The sequence below is a fragment of the Ruditapes philippinarum genome, unplaced genomic scaffold (assembly GCF_026571515.1).
Source record: "Ruditapes philippinarum isolate M1 unplaced genomic scaffold, ASM2657151v2 ctg1317_1_1_1_1, whole genome shotgun sequence".
NCBI classification, from domain to species: domain Eukaryota; kingdom Metazoa; phylum Mollusca; class Bivalvia; order Venerida; family Veneridae; genus Ruditapes; species Ruditapes philippinarum.
Genome location: NW_026865400.1, coordinates 110171 through 136452, shown reverse-complemented (window position 1 = coordinate 136452; position 26282 = coordinate 110171). Strand labels below are relative to the sequence as shown.

The 26282-nt window shown below is 31.1% G+C and overlaps 2 protein-coding genes across 3 annotated transcripts in view; one reads left to right on the top strand and one right to left on the bottom strand.

Moving 5' to 3' along the window:
- Positions 1-727: 727 nt before the first annotated feature.
- LOC132728868 (uncharacterized) lies at positions 728-13049 on the bottom strand. Of its 2 annotated transcripts, XM_060714556.1 has the most exons (11): positions 12643-13049; positions 9215-9404; positions 7543-7669; positions 5993-6135; positions 5390-5516; positions 4278-4429; positions 2986-3112; positions 2499-2621; positions 2068-2277; positions 1813-1912; positions 736-1225 (listed from the first exon to the last, which is right to left on the bottom strand). In XM_060714556.1, exons 1-11 carry the CDS (start codon positions 12731-12733, stop codon positions 1170-1172), a joined length of 1446 nt encoding a protein of 481 aa, XP_060570539.1. In that variant the 5' UTR covers positions 12734-13049; the 3' UTR covers positions 736-1169. The 2 variants fall into 2 exon arrangements, with proteins under 2 accessions (XP_060570540.1, XP_060570539.1); XM_060714557.1 differs by lacking the exon at positions 2068-2277 and having other exon boundaries at positions 728-1225.
- Positions 13050-13893: 844 nt separating this feature from the next.
- LOC132728867 (26S proteasome non-ATPase regulatory subunit 1-like) overlaps positions 13894-26282 on the top strand; it is a 46983-nt gene continuing 34594 nt past the window's right edge. The window contains exons 1-6 of the mRNA XM_060714555.1: positions 13894-14053; positions 22792-22835; positions 23471-23544; positions 24311-24374; positions 24829-24934; positions 25599-25741. Of these exons, the coding sequence (XP_060570538.1) occupies positions 14029-14053; positions 22792-22835; positions 23471-23544; positions 24311-24374; positions 24829-24934; positions 25599-25741 (456 nt within the window). The 5' untranslated portion in view covers positions 13894-14028. The remainder of the gene's footprint in view (positions 14054-22791; positions 22836-23470; positions 23545-24310; positions 24375-24828; positions 24935-25598; positions 25742-26282) is intronic.

Sequence of the window (26282 nt, the reverse complement as noted above, 5' to 3'; positions counted from 1 at the left end):
TGAAGATCTAGAGGATTTTCATCAATTAATACCATATCATCAGCAAACAGAAGTAAAATTAGGCAAATGTCTTGAAGATCTATACCAGTATTTAAGTTATTTTGCAAATAAAGTTCTAGATCTTCAATAAACAAGGAAAACATAACTGGCGAAATTATCTCCCCTTGCCGTAATCCAATCGAAATATCAAAAAAATCAGAATAGTTACCACAGGACTTAACACAAGATTTAACAGAGCTATACATACTTCTTATTATTCTTAATAATTTACCATTCAAACCAGCATAATACATCTTAAACCAAAGTGCATTCCTGTATATAGAATCAAAACAGCGTTTTAAATCAATAAAAGCACAATACAATCTTTTATTTTGGTTCAAATATTTTTCAATTATAGAATGCAATATAAAAACAGCTTCTGTAGTCAAACTACCTTTTCTAAAACCAAACTGCGCATCAGAGATAATATTATTTTCATCACACCATTTAGTTATTCTTTGATTTAAAATACTAGTAAACAATTTACCAAGATGACTTAATAAAGTTATTCCTCTGTAATTTTGTACTTTTCTTTATTTCCTTTTTTATGTAATTGTATTATACAACATCTTGCCCAGATTCCGGGAAAAATGCCATATTCTAAAATATTGTTAAATAGCTCTTTTAAATGTCCAGGCAAAATATCGCTTGCTTCTTTAAAATATTCGTTTAAAAGATTATCTATCCCTGCCGCTTTATTTCTTTTAAGCTTAAGTACTTCCTGTAAAGTAATATTTTCATCTAATATAGAAAAAAACAGGGTTAAAATCATGAAAATCATGGACATTGTTAAAATCTTCAGCTCTTTCATTCAAGGAAAAATTTACTTCAGAGAACATAGTTTCAAAATATGTTTTAAAATCGTGCAAAGGTATTTCACAATTATTACGTCCCTGTTTCTTTTTAAAATAGCGCCAAAAATCACGTGGTTTACTCTTTTTTAAATTTTCAAAATTTTTAGTTTGTTGCCATTTAAAAGAACGACGTTTTTTCTTAACAACATATTTATACCTAGCTTTACGTTGAACTAATTCTGATATGTTTCACATATTTGAACACGTCTGTTATGTTTCACAGTTCAATTTGTGTTCCGTTTACTGTTATACTATGGGGAAAAACACACACCAACATTAAATCTTCTTTCCTTGTCTGTCTCGTCCATTGAAAAGAAAGGAGATGAAGAATGCTGAAAAATAAAGATATTTATAACTGACAAATGAATCGAGTGAAGAAGATTATTGAAGTACAATTTGGAACGATTTTACTAATTCGTTTATTAATTTTATTATTGATCAAGACATATTAAAGCCGATGTGTTGTCTTGATTTTTTTACATTACTATTGATATAATTATATTATAAAATATACAAAATACATAACATTATCTTACAATACAGACCCGTTTGAAAGAAATTAAAAACAGTTTATGTCTAATCATAACCCCTAAAGGTAATTATGTAATTATTAGACGCATAATAATTAGACAAAAATGAAATAAACGATTTATGGGTCGTAAGACCGACTGCAACTGCTTAAAATGTTTATTTTTTCTTATTAACGTGACGTATTAACTTAGCCTTTAGACGCGCGTAGTATTAATCTGTTAAACGTGACATTTAAATAATTTAATAAACACTTTGCAAGACAGTTTATATTTCAAAGGCATTGTCTCTATAAAATCACCAAAAGCGTCTACGGTAGACGTTAATTGAACTTTTGACCGTCTGCTCAAAATGAGAACGAAGATTAACTGAGGTTAGCTAAATAACTTACGTATAACTGATAAACCAGACGATATAAATTGTAGACCATGCCAACCTATTCGGGATTTCAAAGCCATGCCCGTAATTCCTGCTGTTAAATTGCCAACACCCTGAAAAAAGTTGTTTTTTTTTAACTTTGTGACGATTGGTCTTTAAGAGTATGTGTCCTAAACTAGGTGTGTTATACAGAATTAACTTTTAGTATTCTTTATGAATTAGCAGTAAATGTTATTTCATACTTGCGATAAAATGAATGAAGACTAACCGCTGCTGACACTATGAAACCATAATTTAGAGCCATGTTTTTCGGTCCATATAATTTAGCTAGAACCGAAGGTGTAACGGCCCACATCCCGCAGAAAAAGAAAAATAAGGCACAGATCCACACGGCGAATAGTTCCTTCGGAACGAGCTCGGTCAGCTGAAGTGTTCCAGCGAACACCGCAAGACCTACTGATAAACATCGGATTGTTGCCTGCAAAAATAATGTGGTATTTACTGAAATGCTAATTGCGCATGCGTGCTTCCTAAATAAGGTACAATTGGTTTTTTTTCTGAATTTTCATATTCATTTTTTCAACGAGTTTTATTTTCAAAATGCCAAACACACGAAATTATGATCCAGTATAAGATGTACAGGTGTATAAGATAGACTCGTTCCAAGATTTCCTGATCAAGTTATGAAAATAAGTTTACCTTATATCCAAATTTGTCCATGAACGCACCCCAGAATGGGCGTCCTAAACAGTTGAAAATCGAAGACACCGATCCCACCATTGACAGAAAGTGGTCATTTTCAATAAATGTTTGGCCATATGCCTGCAAATATTACAATTCAATTTTTGTCTTCGGCTACTCTTCAAAAAAATATATGATTTAAAGGGAATCAGCGGGGATGTTTTAATTGACATGATGGGACTTGAAATATTTTTCCGAGACTGATTTAGGTACCATTGTAGCTCTAGATTAATATCTTGTGTGCAAATATTCAAATTATTCCATCACTCCGGTTCTTAAGAATATGCCAATAGACTTTGTTCGAATACACTGTACATTGATTTAGTGATGAAAAATAAAATATTTAATGATAACAGGAAACAGCTCTCTTGCATGTATAGGTTATATTCGGAGTTATCCCGTCATTAATTATAAGAAATAATTTATATACAATGTGGAACCATACCTTATACAAGGTGAATACAAATTGCATCCCACAACACACTGTAAGAACAATAAGCCAAACTAAGTAAAAACTCCTCGTCTTAAATGCTAGTTTTATTGCCTCTTTCATGTTCAGCTCCACCTGAAATCTTCGTCAGAAAATATTTCATGATCAATACAACGATAAAACTCAAATACCAAAGATTTTCAAACCAAATAGCATACACGGGAATCATAAAATACCAACAAAGATTTCTATGTTGTAGTGAAAACAACATTAACATGTAGTCTAAAATAATTCCTTAGAGAGATAAAAGTAAAAATAATATTTTTCAGCAAGTTCTTATTTAAAAATTGAGATAACTCTTAGAAAAAAATCTTGAGTTATTTACCGTCTCAGCAATGATACTGAACATGAATATGAAGTTTGATGGAAATCCCTTAAGAAATAAATAAGTCAAAGGAAAATAAATAGAAATAGACTACCGAAATTTTCAAATCAGAGTGTAGTGAATTAATGGTTGCTAGATTTAAGAACCTCATCAGGTGTTAAGGATCACGTATTTAAAGGATGTTAAAAAGGGAGAAAATGTTGAAAATATGGAACCTTGTCATATATGAATCGGCTGATGATAAAGAATAGCTATTTGAAGTTTGAAGCAAATCCCAATAGTAAAAAATAAATAGTTTACTAAATGCAATCTGTACAAGGATACGAACTCCGACGCCGAGATAAGTAATTCATCTCTCCATATACTTTGTATAAGTCGAGTTATAAATTTTTTGGAAGAAATAGAGGCTATTGAAGTTTTTTTCTATAAATAAATACATGATTTAATTTTATCGAGTGGTATGAAAATATGATAATTTTCATATTACAAGATGAAAATAAATCATGTACATGTATTTATAAATACAAAATACTTGGAATTTTCTGTTTATTATATATTTAACTCTTTTTAGACATTGCAATTTGAAAGACTTCCACTTAATTTGTGAGTATTGGCTGACTTTAGAAGAATCAGGGTCTTTCAATTTGAAAGACCCTGGAAGAATGTCGCCCGGCAAGACACCAGTGAAAATACAGAAAATATTTCACTGCGGTGAAAAATAAATTTTTACAGTGAAAATACATAAACTGATAATACGTAGTTTATTTCATCAATATTTCTCAATATTTCATTTGTAAATATATAATAAAAAGCAAACAAAAATCCCCGAAAGGATTGAATTCAGCTCTTTCCCAAGTAGTTAGCGTTTTTCTTCTTCTTAATTCTTTAGTTCAATAGACTGCATTTTAAAAGGCTTACTTACTGTGATGATTCCGGTTTCCCCGGCTTTTCACTGACATGTTGAGTAGTTCCATTGAAAACTTTTTCACTGACGGTTAGAATGTTTCCATTGTTACTGCTTATACTTCCATTGTTTTTTGTTGTCTGCAAATCTTCATCTTGTAGAATGTTCACCTGTCAAATTATATGTTATCAATCAATTTCATTATTCGTGATGCCTACGGAATGCAGTTAGAGCCATTTTTAAGTTCAACCTGTCGCGTTTGGGTGTCGACACTGGCACTTAACATAGACAAATAAAGAACGCCAAGAACGTCAAAATCGAAACTGTTGCAGGCTTAGTTTGACTGAGCCGTCTCATAGACGGTACTGGAAAGTGCAATCTAACATCAAGTGCCTCTTAACACTAGCTTGTAAACGCAGAATTTAATGTTTTAGATGAAATGGTGAATTTTGAACTTGAAAACATCCTAGATGTGTTCATACGGCAGTTATCGTGGAACCTTTAATGTGACTTGTTATTGGCATTCCGTGAAAAAAGCGGATTCGGATCCCCAAATTAATGGGCGAAACTAAATAGAATGAAAGTTCGAATATGCATCAGACCTGATGTAGTCTGTATATCACAGACAAGCTGTCAAATAGCAGGCAACTTGTCCTAAATTGATTTTACAGTACTCAAGAAGGAATATTGTATAAATCATCCAACTAAAAGAAAACCCAAATAGAAGAAACAAAAATACTACAAACACAACAATAATGTCGTGCTGAACGATCTTCAAGGATCAGAAATATAACATCTATGATCGAATGTACGAGGCGACTTTTCACACGACGCTTGATATGTCTCCTAGCAATAAGCCGCCACTCTTGATACATAACAATACGGTACTTGATATTAATTGTTGGTGTCGTGATCTAGGGTTTGTAAAAACTTACCACTTTCAGTTTTGCAAACAGAGACATTTATCTGATTTGTTTCAATTGTATTACAAAATCTTTTAAAGCTACGTCTTTATTGTTTTTCATTGCTTTTAACATAATTTGACAATTACTAAAATAAAACGAGTAAGGATATTTTTTTAACTTTATACCATTACTAATTAAGCTCTATGGTACCTATTACAATTTTACCTCGTTGGTTTTGACTGGAGGTTGTACTAAACAAGCCACGCCCAGAATAATCATTGCGAGATAAGACCCGCCTAGAATGAGAAACATAGTCGGTACTCTGTCAAGTAATTCTGCATCAGTAAAATATCTGAAAAAAAATGAAGAAAGTATAAATATATTTATACCAAACATAATAACTAGGCCAAGATATTATACCTATATCCATAGTACTTTGATTAATTTCTTTCATATCAGTTTTTACTTGTTCTGGGTACATGTAACAAATGTATTCAAAGTAAACATAGACAAAATATATTCTTCTTTCTTTATATTTTTGCAGCTAAAACAGCCCTCCGAAGTGTTGTTTCATACACTGTAAACGAAACACAAACATTGGATATACTAATGAAATGAACGAAGGGTTTATGCTTAGAAATTTCAGCCTAAAACCTCATGTCTACTACATTGAAGTACTCGTACATGTAATATTTAGTCTTGAAGTACTGACTACTGAGCATCACAATATAATTTTAAACTTGTCCCTTATACACACACGCCAATTGCTTGTAATTTGTATTGTCCTAGTCTAGATCAATTACGAATATATAACATATCATATATCACCTTTCTCCCTCATCGGTTATGAGATCCGGGGAAAGATTGTCCGGATTGATGTAGGCGGTGATAACTTGGTTAAATATTATAGCTCCTCCTCCAAAACCTGCTACTATCAGACCTGCAGACAGTGCGGGATTACGTGGTAGCCACTGCAGAGAAAAGAAATAAATCGTTGAATGTTACGTGCGTTCAGGCGGTTTTTCACTGCGTAGAATTTGGAGGTGAAGAGTTTTACGATTAGTTATTTAGTTTTATACTCGTAAATTCCAAAAAGGTAAATTTTCCGTGCATTAAAAAAAGGTAAGAACGGGAACCTGAGTAGAACAATCGACGTTCCGTAAGTTATCTGGTAGCTTCCTTACATGAAAGAACCTAAAGTCCTGGTCGGGATTTGAACCCACAGCCGTGAGGGGCAAGTGGTTTGAAGTAAACTACTTTAACCTCTCGGCCACAGACGCCCAAAAGTTATGTAATGTAATATAAGATTACATGATATGGTACGTCAGTACACATATTGGCCTTTTCTATTATTTATTCAAAATATTTTGCCACGTTTAACTTGTGACGTTAAAATGAATTTAATGTGGTACATCTCATTGCACTATATATACAGAAAGTCCTATTTCATTCACAATATTCTTGACAAAGTATATCCAAGGAATTTTACATTTGTTGTTAGTTTGTAGTGCAAAAGTAGTGTTGTACACTATTTCACATAAATTGTCATTTATCTTTTAAAGACAAAAGTTCCGACCAAAAGCAAAGTAATCTTGAATAATTTGAATAGAGATAGGGTTAACACCTCATTCACCATAAATCGTACAGTTATGTGTTAATTATTTTATACCTTAATGTATTATCATATTACCTAAGTATTATGTTTATTATAATACTTATATCAACGTTTTCGAAGCCCCATACTTCACAAGTATACATTAAGATAGGAGCACGTTTTAAATATAACAAATACAGTTGGAAATAAATAGACAGAAATTAGAATAACTGCAAACATAGCTTTTATCGCTTGCTCAACAAATTTGGACTTGGGCTTTAAAAATGTCATTATTAGTAAAAAGAATGCCAATTGCCAACTACATGTATTTATTTAAAACATTTTGGCTCAGTTGAAATTGCATTTTCTCTAGCATAGAGTATATTTATGTAGAAATCACTAGATGAAATAAATCACTGACGTAACATTTGTCAAATCTAGGTATTTTGTAAATAAAGCCATTGCGCAACACATGTGTCCTTTTTTGCCCTGTCAGGGGAAAGAGGGAAGAATACAACAGCAACAACAAATGTCATGAAATATATAAATATTAGCATTTTAAAATAATGCTAGGAATCGACGTTCAGCTGGGTATTCGAAAAATATGTTTTCTTGGAATAGACGCCTCCCTGAACAATAGAGCTAATGTTTCTTCTTTAAAGAAAAATATTCCGAATATTGCTTACATCGCAGGGGCCTACACACTGATTTCGAGCGACAATGAAAGACATTTTAAGGTAAATGGACCACCATGACGAGATTTAAAAAAACACCAGAACAATACCCTGATGGCGTTTTGTATAGGTGGTCCATACGCCATAAAATTTCCTATGTTGCTCGTGACACCAAACACTAAAACCATGGCAACAAATGATTGCTGTACACAAAAATAACAGGCCATCATTGACGCACTGCAAAGAAAAATGTGGAATATTAGCATGTACATTAAATAACGATGTTACATTCAATATAAGGCAATTACATAATATTCAGGATATTTATACTTTTGTGTGTACCTAACACATCATGTAATAATCAACAAGAAACTAAGGCATTCGCGTTAGGTAAGGTAAGGTTAATTACAGCTATGTCGTTAAGATATATTGTGATTTGGAGAAACACGTGTTGCTGTTATCATGGGGCTGATAACCTAAATGTGTCAAAGTAATTATTGAAATTCTAAACAATTTCCCATGATTGTTGATTCAAATTAATGCACTTCAATGTTCAAACAACGCCAATGGTCTAGAAGTTTTAACCAGAGTATAAGTTTCATGACACAGTTGACAGACATTATAGTTATCGAGATGTACATTCATATTACAATTGTTTCGTAAGGAAACAAAATTCTTTAATGTCTGAAGTATTACAAAAATTAGGACCATAAGAATGCGTCCTGTTGATATTTAGACACATAATTTGCTATGTTAAATGGACCCAACTGAAGGTTTTTAACATGACTGGTCTGGTAATGTGTTTTTGTGTTCCATTTGACGAAGGTCTCGATGAATGAATTGTGTGCAAAAGTTCGCTTTTTTGTGAGGAGGGTGGGGGTGGCGGTTTCAGAATAATCACCCTAACTGCGTAAAATAAATCAAAAATGAAAAATTATCGCTTTTCACTCAAATCAGACATGGAATCGCACAACATATCTTATTTTTATTCAATCACGAGAGCATTTCGTTCTTTATCATATTTTGTGCACTTTTTCCGTTTTAAGTCCTTAAGTTTATCTATATGTTAAAATTTCAAATTGCATACATGTATTTTAGTTTTAGGCTTTTGGAACTTAGTGGAGCACGTTTAAAGCAATGTTACGTTTAATTTGGGTTATTCCAAATCAATATGCAATTATTTTTACAACAGGAACCGAAACCTCTTTTTGAGGACCGAAACAAGGAGAACTTTTGACCTGCCGACCCTGGAATTAACACATGAGTACATCATCTTCCCCGGTACCACCTTTAAACCCCGCACCACAACATGCACACGAGCCGAGCATCACCAGATATAAAAAAACGCCTAGCTGAGCGATTTGAATCGTCCATTCCTTCAAATCTCCTTTAACCCCTGTAATTACTTACTTTAATGGCCGGTTACTTAATTTATAAAGTATCAAGGTTAATCCATTCACATACTCTTTCTTTTAGAATGAATTATAAATATAGTAATTAACCCTTATGGAATGACATGACTGTAACAGTCATATTTTGAAGAAGTTGCCTACCTATTCAGATACAGTGTCTTTATATCAAAATAGTATATGCATTGATAAAGAAAATAAATACAATGTAATTCCATTACATTAAAAATACATTTTTTTTACTTAAATTGCAAAAATAGATTTTAACTTTATTTATGTCAGGTAACAACTACTGCTTTTAAATGTGACTTAATTAACTACGAGTCGGCTATACTGTAAAGAGGAATTGACAGCCAAGTGGAATAAAATATACCTGAAAATAAATCCACCTAGTGATGTTGCGAAACGAGGACCGAGTCTATTGGTTAGCAGACCACCAATCGGAAACCCGATACAGTTCCCTAGTGAACCAACGGAAGTCATCCAAAGCCCGTCAATATTTCTGATAGTTGTATCTTCAGTCCGGTTACGTATATAGGATATAAAATAGGGTGCAAAATTACCTGAAAAGTTTTAAAATATTTTCATTTCTGATCAAATGACATCTTTCACAACATACTATCTCGTGCGCTCGAGATAAATAAAAACACACACATGCCACCTCTGTGCAACCGTACAAGGGACTTTCTCTGAGTTACATGAGCGGATTGGAAACATGTATTCAACATTATGAATTCTGTGCAAATTTCAAATTATTCGCTCACTCCGTTTTTTCCCCAGAATTATCATTTTTATTATGCGAAATAACCTAGAAATGTAAAGCGTTTAAACGCTCTTAACATAAATTAGTTGTTAAGAATCGCATTCAATATGGATTTTCAATTAATTGGTTGAGTAAACATTGTATTTCTTTATTATCTTTTGCATATTATGCCCAAGTTGATCTATTTAATATTTTCAAATAATATGTTTTTAGGGTTTTGGATCTCACTGGAGCTTCTTTAAATATTCAAGTTTAAAAATTGTTTCAATGTGTCAATATCCTTGTCATGTAAACAAATAAAGTGATTATAATTGCTAACTATCCAGATACATTATACATAAAAAATGAAGAGATAGTCCCTCAGTCGTTAATAACGGAGAAAAATATTTTTAAACATTAAACGTATGTTGATAAATGCAAAAAATGGCGTGGAATCTGCCAAAATTTTTTTATATTGTTTTTTTTTTATGTTATAAAGAACTATATAAACGTCACGATTATCCAATGAAAATTGACGCTAAAAACGTGCATAGCCTTATAAATGCATTTTTCTAAAGTCATCGTTTTGAGGAGGGTTTGTTTATGTTGCAAATATAGTATCAGAGAATAGGCAGAGAAATAACAAACGTGTACCATTAGTAGAGCAATTAGATATTTTATGGGTGTACATAGATTTGCTCCGATACTAGCAATTACTGGTGATATGGGGTGGATTTGTGCTCAGCATAGACGTTGGGTTAATATACTGAGACTATGGAATAGACTTGTACATATGGATGATGATAGACTCACAAAGAAAGTGTTTTTGTATGATTATACTACTGTTGGAAATACATGGTGTTCAGATGTTAAGCATATTCTGCAACAAGTAAATATGTCATATTTGTATGACAACAAACTTCCAGTTGATTTAAAGAATATTGAAGACTCTCTACTTTTACTATACAAATCAAATTGGTCTGACAATGTTACAAATGTGGCAAAGCTGAGAACATATGTTACATTAAAACAAGATTATGAAACAGAAAAATATCTCATGTCTTCCTTAACTAAAGCAGAAAGATCCCATTTAGCTCAATTAAGATGCGGTATTCTTCCGCTCAAACTAGAAACAGGGATACGTGGGATTACGTGTTGATGAAAGAATATGCACTCTTTGTACTGACAATGTTGTTGAGGATGAAACTCACTTTATATTGAAATGCTCTAGATACAACGATTTACGTGCTAATTTGATTTCTAAATGTAAAGAGAGTAACAGTGACTTTGACAATATGTCTGATATTCAAAAACTAAGTTATGTGATACAAAATCAATATGTTAACGCTGCAAAGTTTATTGTAGAAAGTATGAAAAGAAGAAGGTTATATCTTTATAAATGACCTGATGTTTTACATAATAAAAATTTACTTGAGTGTATTGAATCATGTTAAAATATCACCAGACATATTTGAAAATAACAAGAAATATAATAACATCTTAACATTGTTTAGAATTTATAGCTTTTGAAATTTTGATATGCTTTGCTTGTCTATATGGAATTTTGATGATTGACCACTGTATTTCCGATTATTTTTTCTATGCTTTACATATTTTATTGTAAATCATTTATATGAATTGTATATAGTTTAAAGTGACTTATAGGCCCAACGTGGCCGGGTGTTGTAATTTGTTATATGTATGTTTATTATATTGTACATAACACAATGTCACTATAATAAAATTTACTTACTTACTTACTTACTTACTTAGTAGGCGTTTCGCTTAGTTTTTTCAAGGCTGTGCATATATTTTGACGTGACTACATTGGCGTTATGCAAACATAGTGTAAAGACGCGCTAAATGTTAGCGTTATACAATAGGCACGTTAAAATAATAATAATAATAATAATTATAATAATAATAATAATAATATCTTTATTTAAAGAAGGTTACACATTAAGAACATACAAAAGCAATCATATATATCTTATTTCCAATGTGGCCTTCTGAAATAGATAACAACAACAACAACAATAGGACATTTCACGTTAGTGAAAACTGAGTCTTTTGCACTTCAAACAGTCTTCATTTTGAGATAAATAGAATATCACATACACCATCGCATAATATGATTTTATTCAACTCGTTTAATAAATTCAGTATTTGACCTACAATCATTCTATATTCTTTAATACCCATCAATAAACCAAATGACGTGTACGCTCAAGTGTAGTTCAACATATCTTTATCAATTCCATTTCTTATTGAAATAGATATTAATTTTTGATACGTTACTGTAGAGTAAACAGAATGGTTTTATTATGGAATACTTAATCACTTATAAAATTAGAAATGTTTCTATGCGGCAATATTTTGGTGGCACAAAATTTCCGCAAGCATAGCGGGAAAGGTACAAGAGCTATCATGGAAGAATATGTACCACTGGAATCGGAAAATAATTGCCTGGAACATGGGTTTTGTTTCTTATTCCAACAAAAATACCTAATGTTACCGTTAACAAATGCCAGAGGATTACCAAACCTGGGTACAGTAATGCACGGTTTATCGTTCAAATGTAATTAATCACTTAACTGTGTGTGTGAGGGATAACCATACTGCGCATTTGAACTCGAACCGTGCATTATCTACACAACGCATTCAAAACTGAGATGAATAAAAAAGTATTTAATTATATAACAAATTGTTCTTAGCTATACATGTATATACATATGTAATATCGGATTATGTAGCTCACACTTACCAACAACACAAATATATAATTCTTTCGTGATTTGTTTCACGTTTGATACTAGATATCATCATGGTATAACAGGCCTCCTATTATGAAGCAATTTACTCTAGAATATAGATAGATAGGTGTCTCACTCTCAACCCAGGGATCGTGTATTCGAGTCCTACTTGGGGGCGCGACCATGTTTCCTCATTAGACACCAATATCGGTTAGGTCCAGGAAGCGGACCGGAAAATTATTAATATAAGCTGATAAAAACTTGTTTCATAATCAAGCTGAACTATAAGTATAAATAAACACTTACCGAACGTAAAGAATGATCCGAGAGCCAAATGAACCAAAAATCCCCCGAAAACAGCTAAACAAACTCTAAAATTAATTCCTTTCTTAAACATATTGATCAACAGCTGCAATGTCCTCAAAAAGTTTCTTAACAAATTTCACCAATTAATTTTTTCCATTTCTAATTGTCTTCCAGTAAATTTTGAAGAAACAAGACTAATATGCTTGAAAAACGATAATTTCTTCTAATAATCATACAGTTTAGAAATATATAATATTCTAGTAGCAGTAATGTTGGATGCATTTATAAGTCACTTTGGAATTAAGAAAGTGCTACTTTGATTTAATATTCCATAACGCAAAGATAACAATATTTGTTAAGTTAAACTAGTCGGATGCATGTTTGGGGATGATGTCTGGCACTTAATCTTCTAGTGGTGGCTGTATATATGAATTATATGTTATCTTTGAATAACCTTACTTAATGTATACATATATCCTAATCATATAGATTCTCTGGTATGAGAAGGACCTTCATCTGAACTCGTTAAATTATTTATTTCATTTTAACTTTGTATGGAGATAAAGACATCTTGTTGGTGTCTTGTACATATGAGTGCTAACATTATTTTTTTTACATTAATTGTTTTTGAATTACAGATGGCTTGAATTAAGTTCTATGCACTATATTAAGTTATCAGGCAGCCCTTTGAAGTGGCGGAGATAGCAGGGAGTTGTTACAACATTAAGGTTTTAAAGGCATTTAAAGTAATTTGCGTGTCAGTAGCTGACATTATTTTCTGTTTTCAATATATGAAAACACTTTCAATGTATCATATTAATTTAAATAAGGCTAATTCCGTCTCGCCGGATTCATTGTATATAAATTTTTCTCTGGAATGATCAAACTTTACACTATTATAGAACTCCGACGCAGTGACCTCCGCCCCCACACCCCCGATCCTCTTCGCTTATGCGTAGCCAATCAAATCAATGTGAGGAGGTCGATAGCAAGCTTCTACCAGTGGTCTACAGCCTAACTTTATCATTTCTCATAAATTTAAGTTCTTACGCACACAATTTATCTGCGTTTGATTATACATATATGTGTATCGTTGATTATTCAAATACATGTTTTCTCAAAGCTCTTATTCCATTTTTTAATATATATATATTTATTCTTAAATAAATATGAAAATACATTCATATAATGAAAAACTCAAAAAATAATACATTTTTGGATTACGTAAACCAGAATTGATTTTAAAGGATATGAATAATCATTGAAGCACAATTTTGAACTCATTCTCAAAACAGCTAATCAAGCTAGTCAAATCTACCGGCGAATGCGTTACTCAGCAAGAAATTTATAAAACTTTTCTGGAAAAATCGTGATTTAAAGTAAGAGATGAGGATGAATATAACATCTGCGGGTAAGGTTTAGAGTAATAAACATTTGAATTTATTATGTATTCTTCAAAATGAAAGATTACGTTTGTTATTTTAGAAAATTTACATTTTATAATCACTCCACCCGTAAAAAAGAAAACTTGATTTTTGATTTGTAAATCTTAAAACAAAGAAGTTAGGGTCCTTTTGAAACTGGTCATAAAATGAATAAGGTTTCTGATGATAGAATACAATAGAATAACTTTTATTTCCAATCAAGGGTAATGTTAAATGACATGTGAATCACAATAATAATAATGAGATCAAAGATCAAATAAAGACGTTAAAGAAACTAAAACTTGATTTGTATTATAGTAACAACAATAAACTTAAAGAAAAAAACAAAACAAACTTACACAGCAAATGACAGGGTTTCGCGAACTATAATTAAACATCATAACTACATATAGATCTATATATATGAATTGAAAATTACATTATGTTTTTATTCTTCGAATAACATTTAATTTACACAAACAGATAGCGTATACCTGTTTTGTAACAAAACTGTACAACACACATGTCTCTCTCAAAAAAAAAAAATATATATATATATATACCAAGTTAAATTAATTTATGTTTTCTATTCTATTCTCATAGCTTTGTTTATTGAAACAATCAATAAAATAACTGGAGCTGCAGATTATAGTATTAAACTAAGAATGCCAAATTTTCTCATTAAATTAACAGACTTCCCGAAAGTTGAAAAAAAGTGTCAGACATTCGGTCTGACAAGCCATGAAAATCTGTCGGACCGAAATGAAATCTGTCAGACCGAATAAAATTAATCAAAATCATGAAAACTTGTGTTTGTATTTCTAAGACACTTTTCGGTTTTAATTTTTTCGCTGTAAAAATCGGCACAGTCCGTACAGCTCATTTTCATCTCCTTCCTGTCATACACCAACGATTCACGGACCTGCTTCCATTTTCATTAAATATTGTCTCAGATCTATTCTTTTCATCCCAGTGGTTTTTCTCTACTTTGGGAATGGTGCCGGTACCAAACTGATTGGGAAAAATGCGTTATTTTGACTTAAATTGGGAATTTTTTAAGCATTTTTTTCAGCTATAAATAAGATTAGTCATCATGAATATAGATAGCTAACAGCTTCCACTGTCCAGGGTGAACTATTGAGTGGTGATTTATATGAATATGTTGGATTTAAATAATTTCAGAGAAATCACTTGGCCTTGTGGTTATTTTTAAAAGCCATTTTGGGAATTTAAACATAGGAAATTTTAATGTCTATTTTCTATTGGGAACATTACCGTTTTAGGGTAGTAGTTATATAAAGAAAAAAAACACTGCATCCCTTTACTGCTGTTCTCCGCGTTTCTCTGACATAGATTTTTGTTTTTTCCCCATTTGGCAACTTTAGCGGCGCCATTTTGTATACATGCGACTTGGATAAAAGCTTGACAGTCAGACCGATCCGGAATAAGAAATCGTCGGACCTAATCAAAATTTATCGGACTTGTCCGTCGGACAGAGGTATTTCTGGAAGTCTGAATTTAAAAAAACAGTAAAATTTAGCGGATTTTTTTTTTAATGTCTAGACAATCGGTGTTCGACACTTACACAGTGTATATGGCTGCTTTTCCTTAAGTCGTGGTTTTCCTTGAGTCGTGGGTGGGTTAAAATCGTAAATGACTTTTTGTATGGTTGAAAATGTATTTTGGAAGGTAATATTTCTTATAATTTGATGTTAAAAAGTTGTAAATATTGTAATAGTTAAATCATTTTCGGGTAATTTCCCTGCTTGTTCCTGTGACATCATCATACATCACTGGTCTATTTTTAGAAATGCCCACGACTCTTGGTAAATAAAGCATACAGCAAAAACTGGCAAGGGATTGCTTAACTTAAAAGTCAGGAGTTCCATTGAATGAAATGGATTGTTGCATGACATAAAATTTGTTAATTCAGACCATAACCTTTCAATACTTCTTCAACAATAAACTGCTCAGAGCATAGATATTTGGCATGTAGCATCACCTTTTGGTCCCAGGGATTTACCACACGCAGGATCCTGTGTCATATACCCATGAAATGGCTTTAATGCCATCCTTCACAAAAAATAAATTCAGCTTACACATGGATGCAGAAAAATTGTCTAACGTAACTGTCATTTCCATATTTTAAGATAAATTCTTAGAGAAATTGTTTAGAGTAACTCTGGTTTCCATATGTTTAGATATCTAAAATGTTTTCGTCACCGGTGAAGGTCCTGGGAATCACCAATGGGTATTTATAGTAACTTGTCAGTTTATTGGCTAGTTACTGTCCGCATTTAAAATACCAACCAATCATTAGTGAGCACTCATGTATCCCAGATATTATTGTCAGGAATGCTTTATTTGGAGTGCTCAGTTGTTACCGTTATCTATGAAAGTAATTTTTTTTTTTTTTTTTTTTTTTTTTTTTTTCAGGCCCCAACTGGGTAACCCCATTTATTTCAAATTCCTTTTAACATTTATACATATAATAGTACATATTTATAGATATAATAGTACCTCATACATCAGAATATTAAAATAATTACTAAATTTTGAGTATAAAGCTATATTTTTGCTGCCTGTTATTGAAAAAAAAAAAAATATATATATATAATATGTATATATATATGAAGAGGTATAAGTTACCATGAATTTTTGTCAATATACCATACAGATGTGTATGTAGATGGGAGGAAATCGGGTATAATTTTTATACATTTTAATAAAGATATTTCAACACACATAGCTTATACCCTTCGAGTAAGTACAGATTATAATAAAAAACCATATGTACAATGTAAGAACATTAATTAAGAAATGGTATTATCAGGTTAAATTTATTTATCTAATTCAGTATGTCAGTGTAGTTTATTTCAATTTAAAGATCTTACAATTGCCCATCTATTATTTTCATCTTCTGTCAAGTTTGTATCTTATAAATATTCCTGCTAATTTAAGAGCTATTTTTAAAACCAATACTGTGGGTGCGACCTTTTTCTCTTTGACAAATAATATATCTTTTTAGTTAAAAAAACAAAATGTCATATTTTAAAATCTTTAGATCTGAACCTAAAATAACTATTTACAGTTGAAAATTCTTCAAAATTATTTAAGTTAATCTTTCAGATATTGAAAAGGCCTTGAGGAGCTTGTGACATTCCCCAAAACAAATGCAAAAGTGTTTCTTCATAACAATTACAAAAAAGTACACATTGTTATTGTTCAATTTTTCATTTTAAACAGAAGTGAATTTTTAGCAATAATTCTATGAATAATTCTTGTTTGGAACCATGAATGTATGAATCTTTTGTACGCAATTGGAAAACATAACTATAAATTAAATGCCAGTTAATGTGATCCCTATAAAGCATGTGTTCACTTTCTTGACTTTTCGGTGAAATCTGAATCTTAACTAAAAGTTTCAATATACAATTTGTTTATTACTATTTCATGAACAAAATAAGGTTTTATATAACAACTTATAATGGGTATGAACATTAAACAAGTTATTACAAATCATCATATTTAGCCGTTTATATAAAATTTAATTGCCTGTTTTTAAAACTTGATATTGTAAAAAAATTCACTTGTTTACTGTTACCTGTTCTAAATAATTCAAATCTACAAAATTACCCTGTTCATTAATAATATCTTTCACAAATCTGATGCCTTTATCATACAATATCTGAATCGAAAATATATCTGTTCCAGATAAAAAATTATGATTGTAAAAAAGTGGCATATTAAACTTTTGCTCTAATATTATCTATAGAAGATTTTTAATAAACATCATATAAGCCTTTAAAACATCAATCCAGAAAGCTTTTTAACTTACTGATAATTACTTTACAAAACATTTTTTACCTGTGTTAAACAACTTTACCAATAATCAAACAATGTATTCACTAGCTTTATAAATTTACTGCTGCTATTACTAACACACCTTCTAAACATTTTTTTACTTTAAACTATGAACATAACTTTAATGGCAGTCATATTTAAACCACCTTCTTGTAGTGTTTTAGTAATTACTGATTGTTTATTTTGCCTTAGCCCCTCCCATATAAATCATAAAATAAGTCATTCAATTCTTCAAATAAACAGTACTAGGTGTTTGGTAAACTTGTAAAACAATGGTAAATAATGGAAGCAATATTGATTTAACAACAGTAAATTTTCTCAATTGGATTAACATTCTCTTTTCCAGTGGCTAATACATATTTTTTACTTTCTGTAGTTTTTCGATTAAAGTTTAAAAGTTAATCATTTTTTCTAATCAACATCGAATACGTAAACCCTAACAATTAAACTGTGTATCACCTCCATGTACAGTTTTCCAATCTTGTGCTTAATTGATCTAGTACTATATTTTAAAGAGCATCCAGATAACTTTGGTTTTGTCAAAATTTATTTTAAATCCGGAAATCTTGAAAATGTATTTAACAAGTTTAAAGAAGCATTTGGGATTTTTCTGAACCATCTAATAAAAGTGATTGTATCATCTGCAAATTGTGAAATTTTTATATTCCTCCACCGTCTTATTGTAATACCTTTAATATCTTTACTTTGCCTAATTTTTATAGCTGAAATTTCTTGCACATAAAATGAAGATATATGGGGAAAATTGGTCGCCTGTTCTACAGCCTCGTTCACTTTAAAAAAAATTAGATAAAAACCCATTTAAAAATAAACACAAGTTTCAGTATTATATAGAAACAAAGATATCCATTTTTAAGCATAGCCCCAAAATGAAAAGATGAAAGACATTTCTCAATAATGTAAAAGAAAAAGTATCAAATGCTTTTTTCCAAATCTATCATCATTGCTAAACCCTGGTATATTATTATCTTCTGTAAATTTCATTATGTCATATAAAATCTAGGTATTTTCTCCTATATATCTATTCTTTATAAATCTGTCTGATCCTTTGAAAACTAAAATATCTGAACACCTTTTAATCTATTTGCTATACTACCTGATGCTTAATTTGGTAGACTACATTTAATAAAGTTATTGGTCTCCAATTTTTCAAAAAATGTTTCTTGTTGTTTTCTTTGGAATACATGTTATTATACCAAGTTTTTTGATTTCTACCAAAAGTATTATTTCTGTAAGCAAAATTTATAGCTATAACATCAAAATGATCAATTCTATTCCAAAAGGTTTTAAAGAAGTTAGCCGTAAATCCATCGCAACCTGGGCTTTTATCATTCTTCATATTTTTCAATGTAAAAGAAAACTTCATCATATGTAAGAACACCTTCTAGTTTTTAACATTTCATCATGAGTCAGAGTAAGTATATCACAATTTCCTAATTTCTCTATCAATAACAGATTCATCAGTCAAGTTCACTTTTTTATATAGATTTTATTATAAACAACAAGTAGTGTGAGTATAATCTTTTTGATCATAAATAAATGTTCCGTTATCCATTTCTAAAAAAGGAATATTTTTTTCAGCACAGTATTTTTTTCTAAATTCAAAAAAAAAAGAAAGGTTTTTCCCCAGATTCAATCCATTGTGACCTTGACCTAATCATAGAACCTTTTATTTATTATGTCTTATCTGATTTAATTCATTTTGTAAATGTAAGAGTCTGTCTTATTATCAAATTGTCAAATTTTGTTCTATGAGTGATATTTCCTCCATTATTTGTTTTTCATAATTATTTTTCTCTTAAACCTTATAGGAGCTATATGAAATATTTTTTACCTCTTATTTCCATCAAAAAGTGTTTCTAAAAATAGTTCATCAATTGATTGTAAAAGTTAATGTCTTTATTTTTTGTATCTATTATATAGTCTATATTATAAACTGGTATACAATATGAAGTTTATTTCATCAATTTTTCATTTATAATTTTTAAAAATATTCAATATCATGTAATAAAGCATTGTTAATTTCCACAAACCTTTACCATGACAAATATGAGAAAAACAAATATCTAAAAAATATTATTGAATGATCTGATTTTATAACTCACATCAATATCACATTTTTACATACTGATACAAATCATTTGATAAAAGAAAAAAAATCTAATCTCCCCTGTTGTATAGGATTTGTACGCCTCCATGTAAATTTTTTAATTTCGCCATGTAATTCTCTAAAAGGGTCAATAAGATCTTTATCTTTAATAATATCCAATAAAAAAATTTCTGGCTTTTATATTATTAGTTTTTTGGATTTTATAATTATGATAATCTAGATCTGGGTCTTGAACCAGGTTATAATCTCCACAAATTATAAGGGAATTATTGTCATCAAGTGAGTCTACAGTATCAAAAATACTTTTAAAAAAAAGCTTGGACTATCTGTATTTGGAGCATATATATTAACTAACGTTAAGTATCTAGTTTCAAAAAAGCATTTTCCTGTAAAATAATGAAACATCCAAAATTGTCAGTGTTAATTGACTTGATTTTGATATTTAAATTTTTTTTCTGAATAAAACTGCACACCCTTAAGCATTAGATTTTCCATGGCTAAAAAAACATAAACCATTCCATTCAGAGTAGACTTTTTTTTCAATATCTTTTACAAAATGCGTTTCTTGTAGACAAAGTATATCAGCTTTTTTTGTATTGAATAAATTGAAAACATCACGCCTCTTTATGCTATCATTCAAACCACGACACCAGATATTATTGTCAGGAATGCTTTATTTGGAGTGCTCAGTTGTTACCGTTATCTATGAAAGTATTTTCGGTTTAAACAATGGCTTAAGAAGTTTTTGGGGTGGGGGTGGTTCAAAACTAAAAAGGAGACACCCATGAGCCTGTCTGGTCAACTGGTCAACTGTAACTGAAACAAGTACATCATCCTAGCAGTCCACAAAACCGAAACGTGACAGAATAGTCCCGTCTATCATGTAAGATAGATACAAATGGTAAGAGCTATGGGACGAACGAATATTTCTAGTCAAAATACTAAAAAGTTGCTTTTTGTTTTTGTTTGAGAAATTAATCTAAATCAATACACTTATACAGTCATTTATATTGCAATCTTACTATACTTCTTCTATGAGCAAAGTCAGTGGACCCCCAAAATTTTGTGATGGACCCCCGTTTTTAATGATAACCTCTGTCCAAGGGACCCCTTATATAAAAAGGTTTGGTAAATCCCTGGGTCCATATAAGTCATGCTTCTGGAGTACAAATGTTTTTTTTCTTAATTATTTCCCTTTTGAACTCAGAGTTTGCTAAGAACTTTTGCAGCAGAAACCTGGAGCATGCTGTCTGCAAACAGGTCAAGTTTTGTATTTTATTTCACCGCATATAATTCAAATCTTACCAGGGACATTAGATTCTTAAATTTGTGAAAGCTATACAGCTAGCTTACTGGTTTTACTCTAGTGCCTGTTTGTGCCAGAAATAATGCATGAAGGGGCACTCAAAGTCTTCCTTCACCAGTTAAGTTGGAAAGTCGCCATATGAACAGTTAACATTCTTATTTTATACTGTAGTGGTTATTGCCCTATTATTTAAACCAAAAATTAATTTGTGGCAAAGCTAGACTAAAAGTGATGTCTTGCATCATTTTTAAGTCAATCAAAGTAGCTTTAAATTAAGTTTTTGTTGCAAAGTAAAATTGCCAGCAAATTAATTCAAAACTGTAAAATAGCATACAGGAAATATATACATTGTATTAGAAAAACATTAAATAAATAAATGTGTGTATACATACATAGAGCCATGTGAGAAAATCAGAAGTTGTTTTCCTGTGTAGATAAACAGGTGACTTTTGTGTGAAGTTATCCATAATGTTTGGTTTACTTTGATTTCAAACACAGATACCACTGCTTTATAATTGCATACATATGAACGAAGCTATCCGATTATGTGGTTCCCAAACTTAAAAGCGCTGCGCATTTTGCACACGGCAAAGCTGGGGCCACATAATCGGAAAGCTTCGTTCATAGCCGTCTGGTCCATTGAATTTATCGAAAGATTTTGTCGTTGAAAAAAAAACGGCGATAATATTGATGTTTATTTCGGCTGTTGCGTTGTTTATATTACCGTTGAAGTTTAAAATTGACCATCATCGTGAAGAATTATATCTTCTGTGTCGATGGACCAAAGGATTATGTGAAAATATTGGAAATGAAATAAAATACATGGTGATTATGACGGTAGGGGTGCGGATTTTTTCCGGCGAACATTTTTATCTTGTGTATTATTATAGATGTTGAAATATGATTTTTTTTCAAAACGGCTTATATTAAGTTTTTTTGATATATATGATCAGTACATGTGCTGGGATTGACAAATATGCATTTTATTTGGATTTTAAAGGCGTTTTGAGCTCCAAACCCCAAGTGTCTGTGTCTTAACATATCAACTAGCCTGAGGTGAAATTCTATCTTTTTATGACATTTTATTTAAAAAACACTCAAACTACAATGTGTTGGATAGTAGCTTTAAGACTCAGTGGTTACGTTCGATTTCTCTGATGATATTGATTAAAACTGATAGCCATTTGTAGAAGCTAAATGTTACTTACTATTATATTTCTCCATTATACAAATCCTAACCTGCTTTCTGCTCGCCCATGTGGTCTCTTTATGGTGGCGAGGGTAAACAAACCCAAACACACACATAACCTGCTTTCATCCACCAACTTTTAGGCCTAGCCCTCCAGTAAGTCATTTGATAAATTGCCAGCTTCAAGTGCGCAAAATGAGGTAAACTATCTGTTTATATATATTGTTTACATTTATAGCTGGTGTGCTGTCTATGCTAGATGAACCAGAACCCCAGCTTAAGGTGAGTAACAACTTATATTTGTAGTACATAGGGCAGTATTTTCAGTGTTCATTTAGTAATAGTTCTTTAATAACACATTACTTTCTCTGTGACAATCTCTGACATTAAAAGTCTAATGGACATTGTCTCTCACTGCTGATTCATAAATCATGTGCAATTAGTAGTTGGTCACTTGTGGTGAAATTGGTAATTATCGTACTGGTTAGTTATCCTGGAAAGCAAGTTAGGTGGACAGACCGCGAAGATATCACCTGAAGTATGTTAAAATTGACATAAAAACCAATCAAACAAACAACTATAGTATACATGTAGGTCACTTGAAATAACTTACTCTTACTACATTGTTCTGTCCTAGAGGACAGTGATGTATTTCATGTTAAGTTCTTATTTTAGCAAGCTGATTTGGTTGTCCTGAAATCATGTCTGAAATAGTATTAACATACATGGAATCTTTGTGAGACAGTGTGTTGCCTGTTTGTCTTGTCTAGCAAATTTCAAACAGGTCTAGGAACCTCATTATTTTCTCTGACCAGAAACCAAAAAGAGAAAAATAATATGTTATTTGATGTGTTTTTAACTGTTACAATAAGCATTGTTTTGTTTATACTTATGGGGAATGTATAATTTGTTTTCAGGTTTTTGCTTTAGAGAAGCTGAACAAGATTGTAGACCAGTTCTGGGCAGAAATCTCAGAATCCATTGACAAGATGTAAGTGTAAATTTTATAATCTAAGTAATAGTTTGAACAATCATCATGATTATATTTAGACTTGATTAATGGCACATTATACCTTTAAAATAAATACATTTTGTTGTTCTTCAAAATGGAAAAAATAGTGTTTTAATGATATTTCATAATGGATTTCAAGAATTTGATGCATATCACTGGAAGCAAGTAATGCTGACTGTGAACTAATTTTACATACAAATAGCAAAAGCTAAAGTGGTATTTTGACTTCCATACACTATATATCACTATAACTTGACTAAGTTTCAAAATGCAAAAGAGGCAAAAATGGTTCAGCTGTACAGTCAATGAGTATTTAAGATAGGAAACCTAAAAATAAAAAGTTTTTGAGGGATGAAAAATATAGCATTTTAAGGGGCCTGTAAGTTCATGCAACTGATATCGGTGTTTTTCTAGTTTGTTTCATGGAACTTACCAGTACTGGTGTCGTAACAGACAACATGGTCATGGCACTCTGATATTACATATTTATATATTAATATATATCTGACTACGGTAAAAATCTTAATAGGTGGATGTGTCTGTAACAAATGCCAGAGTGATTTCAACTCATGTATAATGTTGTATACATTAAAAAATAGGGTTTTCCGTACAGTTGAAATACATTTGTAAAGGAAATATTTCTGGTTGCTAAACATTGCTATTTTATCCAAAAATAACAATATGGTCACAGTCTCTACATGTTCTTTTACTGTAATTTAATAATTATTCTTGTTGATATTTGCAGAGAGGTTCTTTATGAAGAATCCGGGTTCAAGCAAAGAGATCTGGCAGCCCTTGTGGCTTCAAAAGTAAGTTATGCAATATTCTTCATTGGCTTGTTCACCATTTCTACCAGTATTTAGTCATACACAGATATAGAAAGGCTGGCCTGACTCCATAATGAAATAATTAATTATTGTCATTAGTGCTTGAAATGTTTTGTTATTATTCTTGTGGTGCCTGATGTAATTAGCTTCCTTTACTGTGATACCTAGAAGACCACTGTATAACACTGATGCTGTGTAAAATATACATGGACCATCTGTTGTTGAGATAACTGACCTCAAACCGTGTTCTTGTTCTATGTGGGTTCAAAAAAAAAAGAAAAAAAGAATTTGATGCCTTTCATTTTAGGACTCACTCCAGCTTGTAGGAGGTTATCAAGCTATATATCTTGATTAACTTGATACCATGTTATTTTATACACAAAAAATTGACAATCTTTCAGCTAGTTTGACCTTATTATGTGCTCTTCTTTAATAGGTATATTATCATCTTGGAGCATTTGAAGAATCATTAACATATGCCCTTGGTGCCGGCAACCTGTTTAATGTAAATGACACATCAGAGTATGTTGAGACCACTATAGGTAAGCAATGTTTTCCTTATCTTTCAAAAGTGCCTTATTCCTATTTAAAAAAAGGTTTTTCTTCTATTCTAGCTAAAAGTTTGCTTCTGCATATATTTTGAAATTTAAGAAATTTTACTTAAAGATAAACATACAAATAGAGCCACTTGAAATTAATGAACTCCAAATGTTGTTAACTAAAGATTGGTGTTAAAACAGGGGACAGCTAGTTTAAACATTATTAATATTTAAGCTTGAAAATAAAAGTAGCTTATAGCTATTTTGCACCCTTCTCTTGTCTTTTCCTGGAACTTACAAATACTGATGACAAAGAGAGACATTGTCATGACCCCAATTAGCTTGAACTCACAATCCTTGGTTTGAGAAGCAGTCTCCTTAACCACTGTGCCACAGCTCCACACAGCTTAGGGAAAATTTGACTGATTTGACGTAAATTGATAGTTTGGATTTACTTTAATTTGTTTAATTCTACCACTGATAATTGAAAAAAAATTGTGCTTAGTGATTTAAATGGAACTTTTTTTCTTTTCTTTTGACCCTTTTGGGATTCTCCCCATGATTATTTCAACAAAACTGTAATATTTTTTGACTGTCATTTTAGTAGTGTAGTAATGATGTGTTTTATGTAACATACCCATATATGGTTTCTATTTTATCTATCCAGCCAAATGTATAGACCATTATACGAGATTAAGGGTAGCCAATGCTGAAAATGCTGAAGCAGAACAAAAAAATATTGACAGTCGACTTGAAGTCATTGTCAACAGAATGTTCCAAAGATGTTTTGATGACAAACAATTCAAACAGGTAGGAAAAATCTTTGTTAGTCACTATGTAATGTATTATCAGCATATCTAATGTAAATGTGTTTGTTTTTTTCATTTTCTGTGTTTAGAAAGTTTTTTTTTTTTTAAATTTCTTCTTGTTTTTTTAGAAAGAATTTTAACATTTTTATAGTCAAAATCATAACCTGATGAAGGGTATATCTTACTCAAAACCAGTAGTTATAATAGATATATAAACTGACCTGGTGTTTTGATGTGTTGTTCCCCCCTCTAAATCTTTTAATTTAGAATATTAACAAGTTAAATAGCCCAGTAAAAGCTGTTGGAAACAAATACATGTATAAACCAAACCCCTCGTGTGATGTTGTACAAAAAAAAACTTTTTGTATTTGAAAAAAAAAAACTAAAAAAAAATTCATAAATTGTCAACAACCATTTATATAGGTTATGTAAGCATCATGATTATCCTATGAAAAGTGATTTTATACAAACATTTAGTATTATAAAATTAGTTAGACCAGTTGCTGACAAATACAGGAAAATAATTATAGTCTGAGATAAAT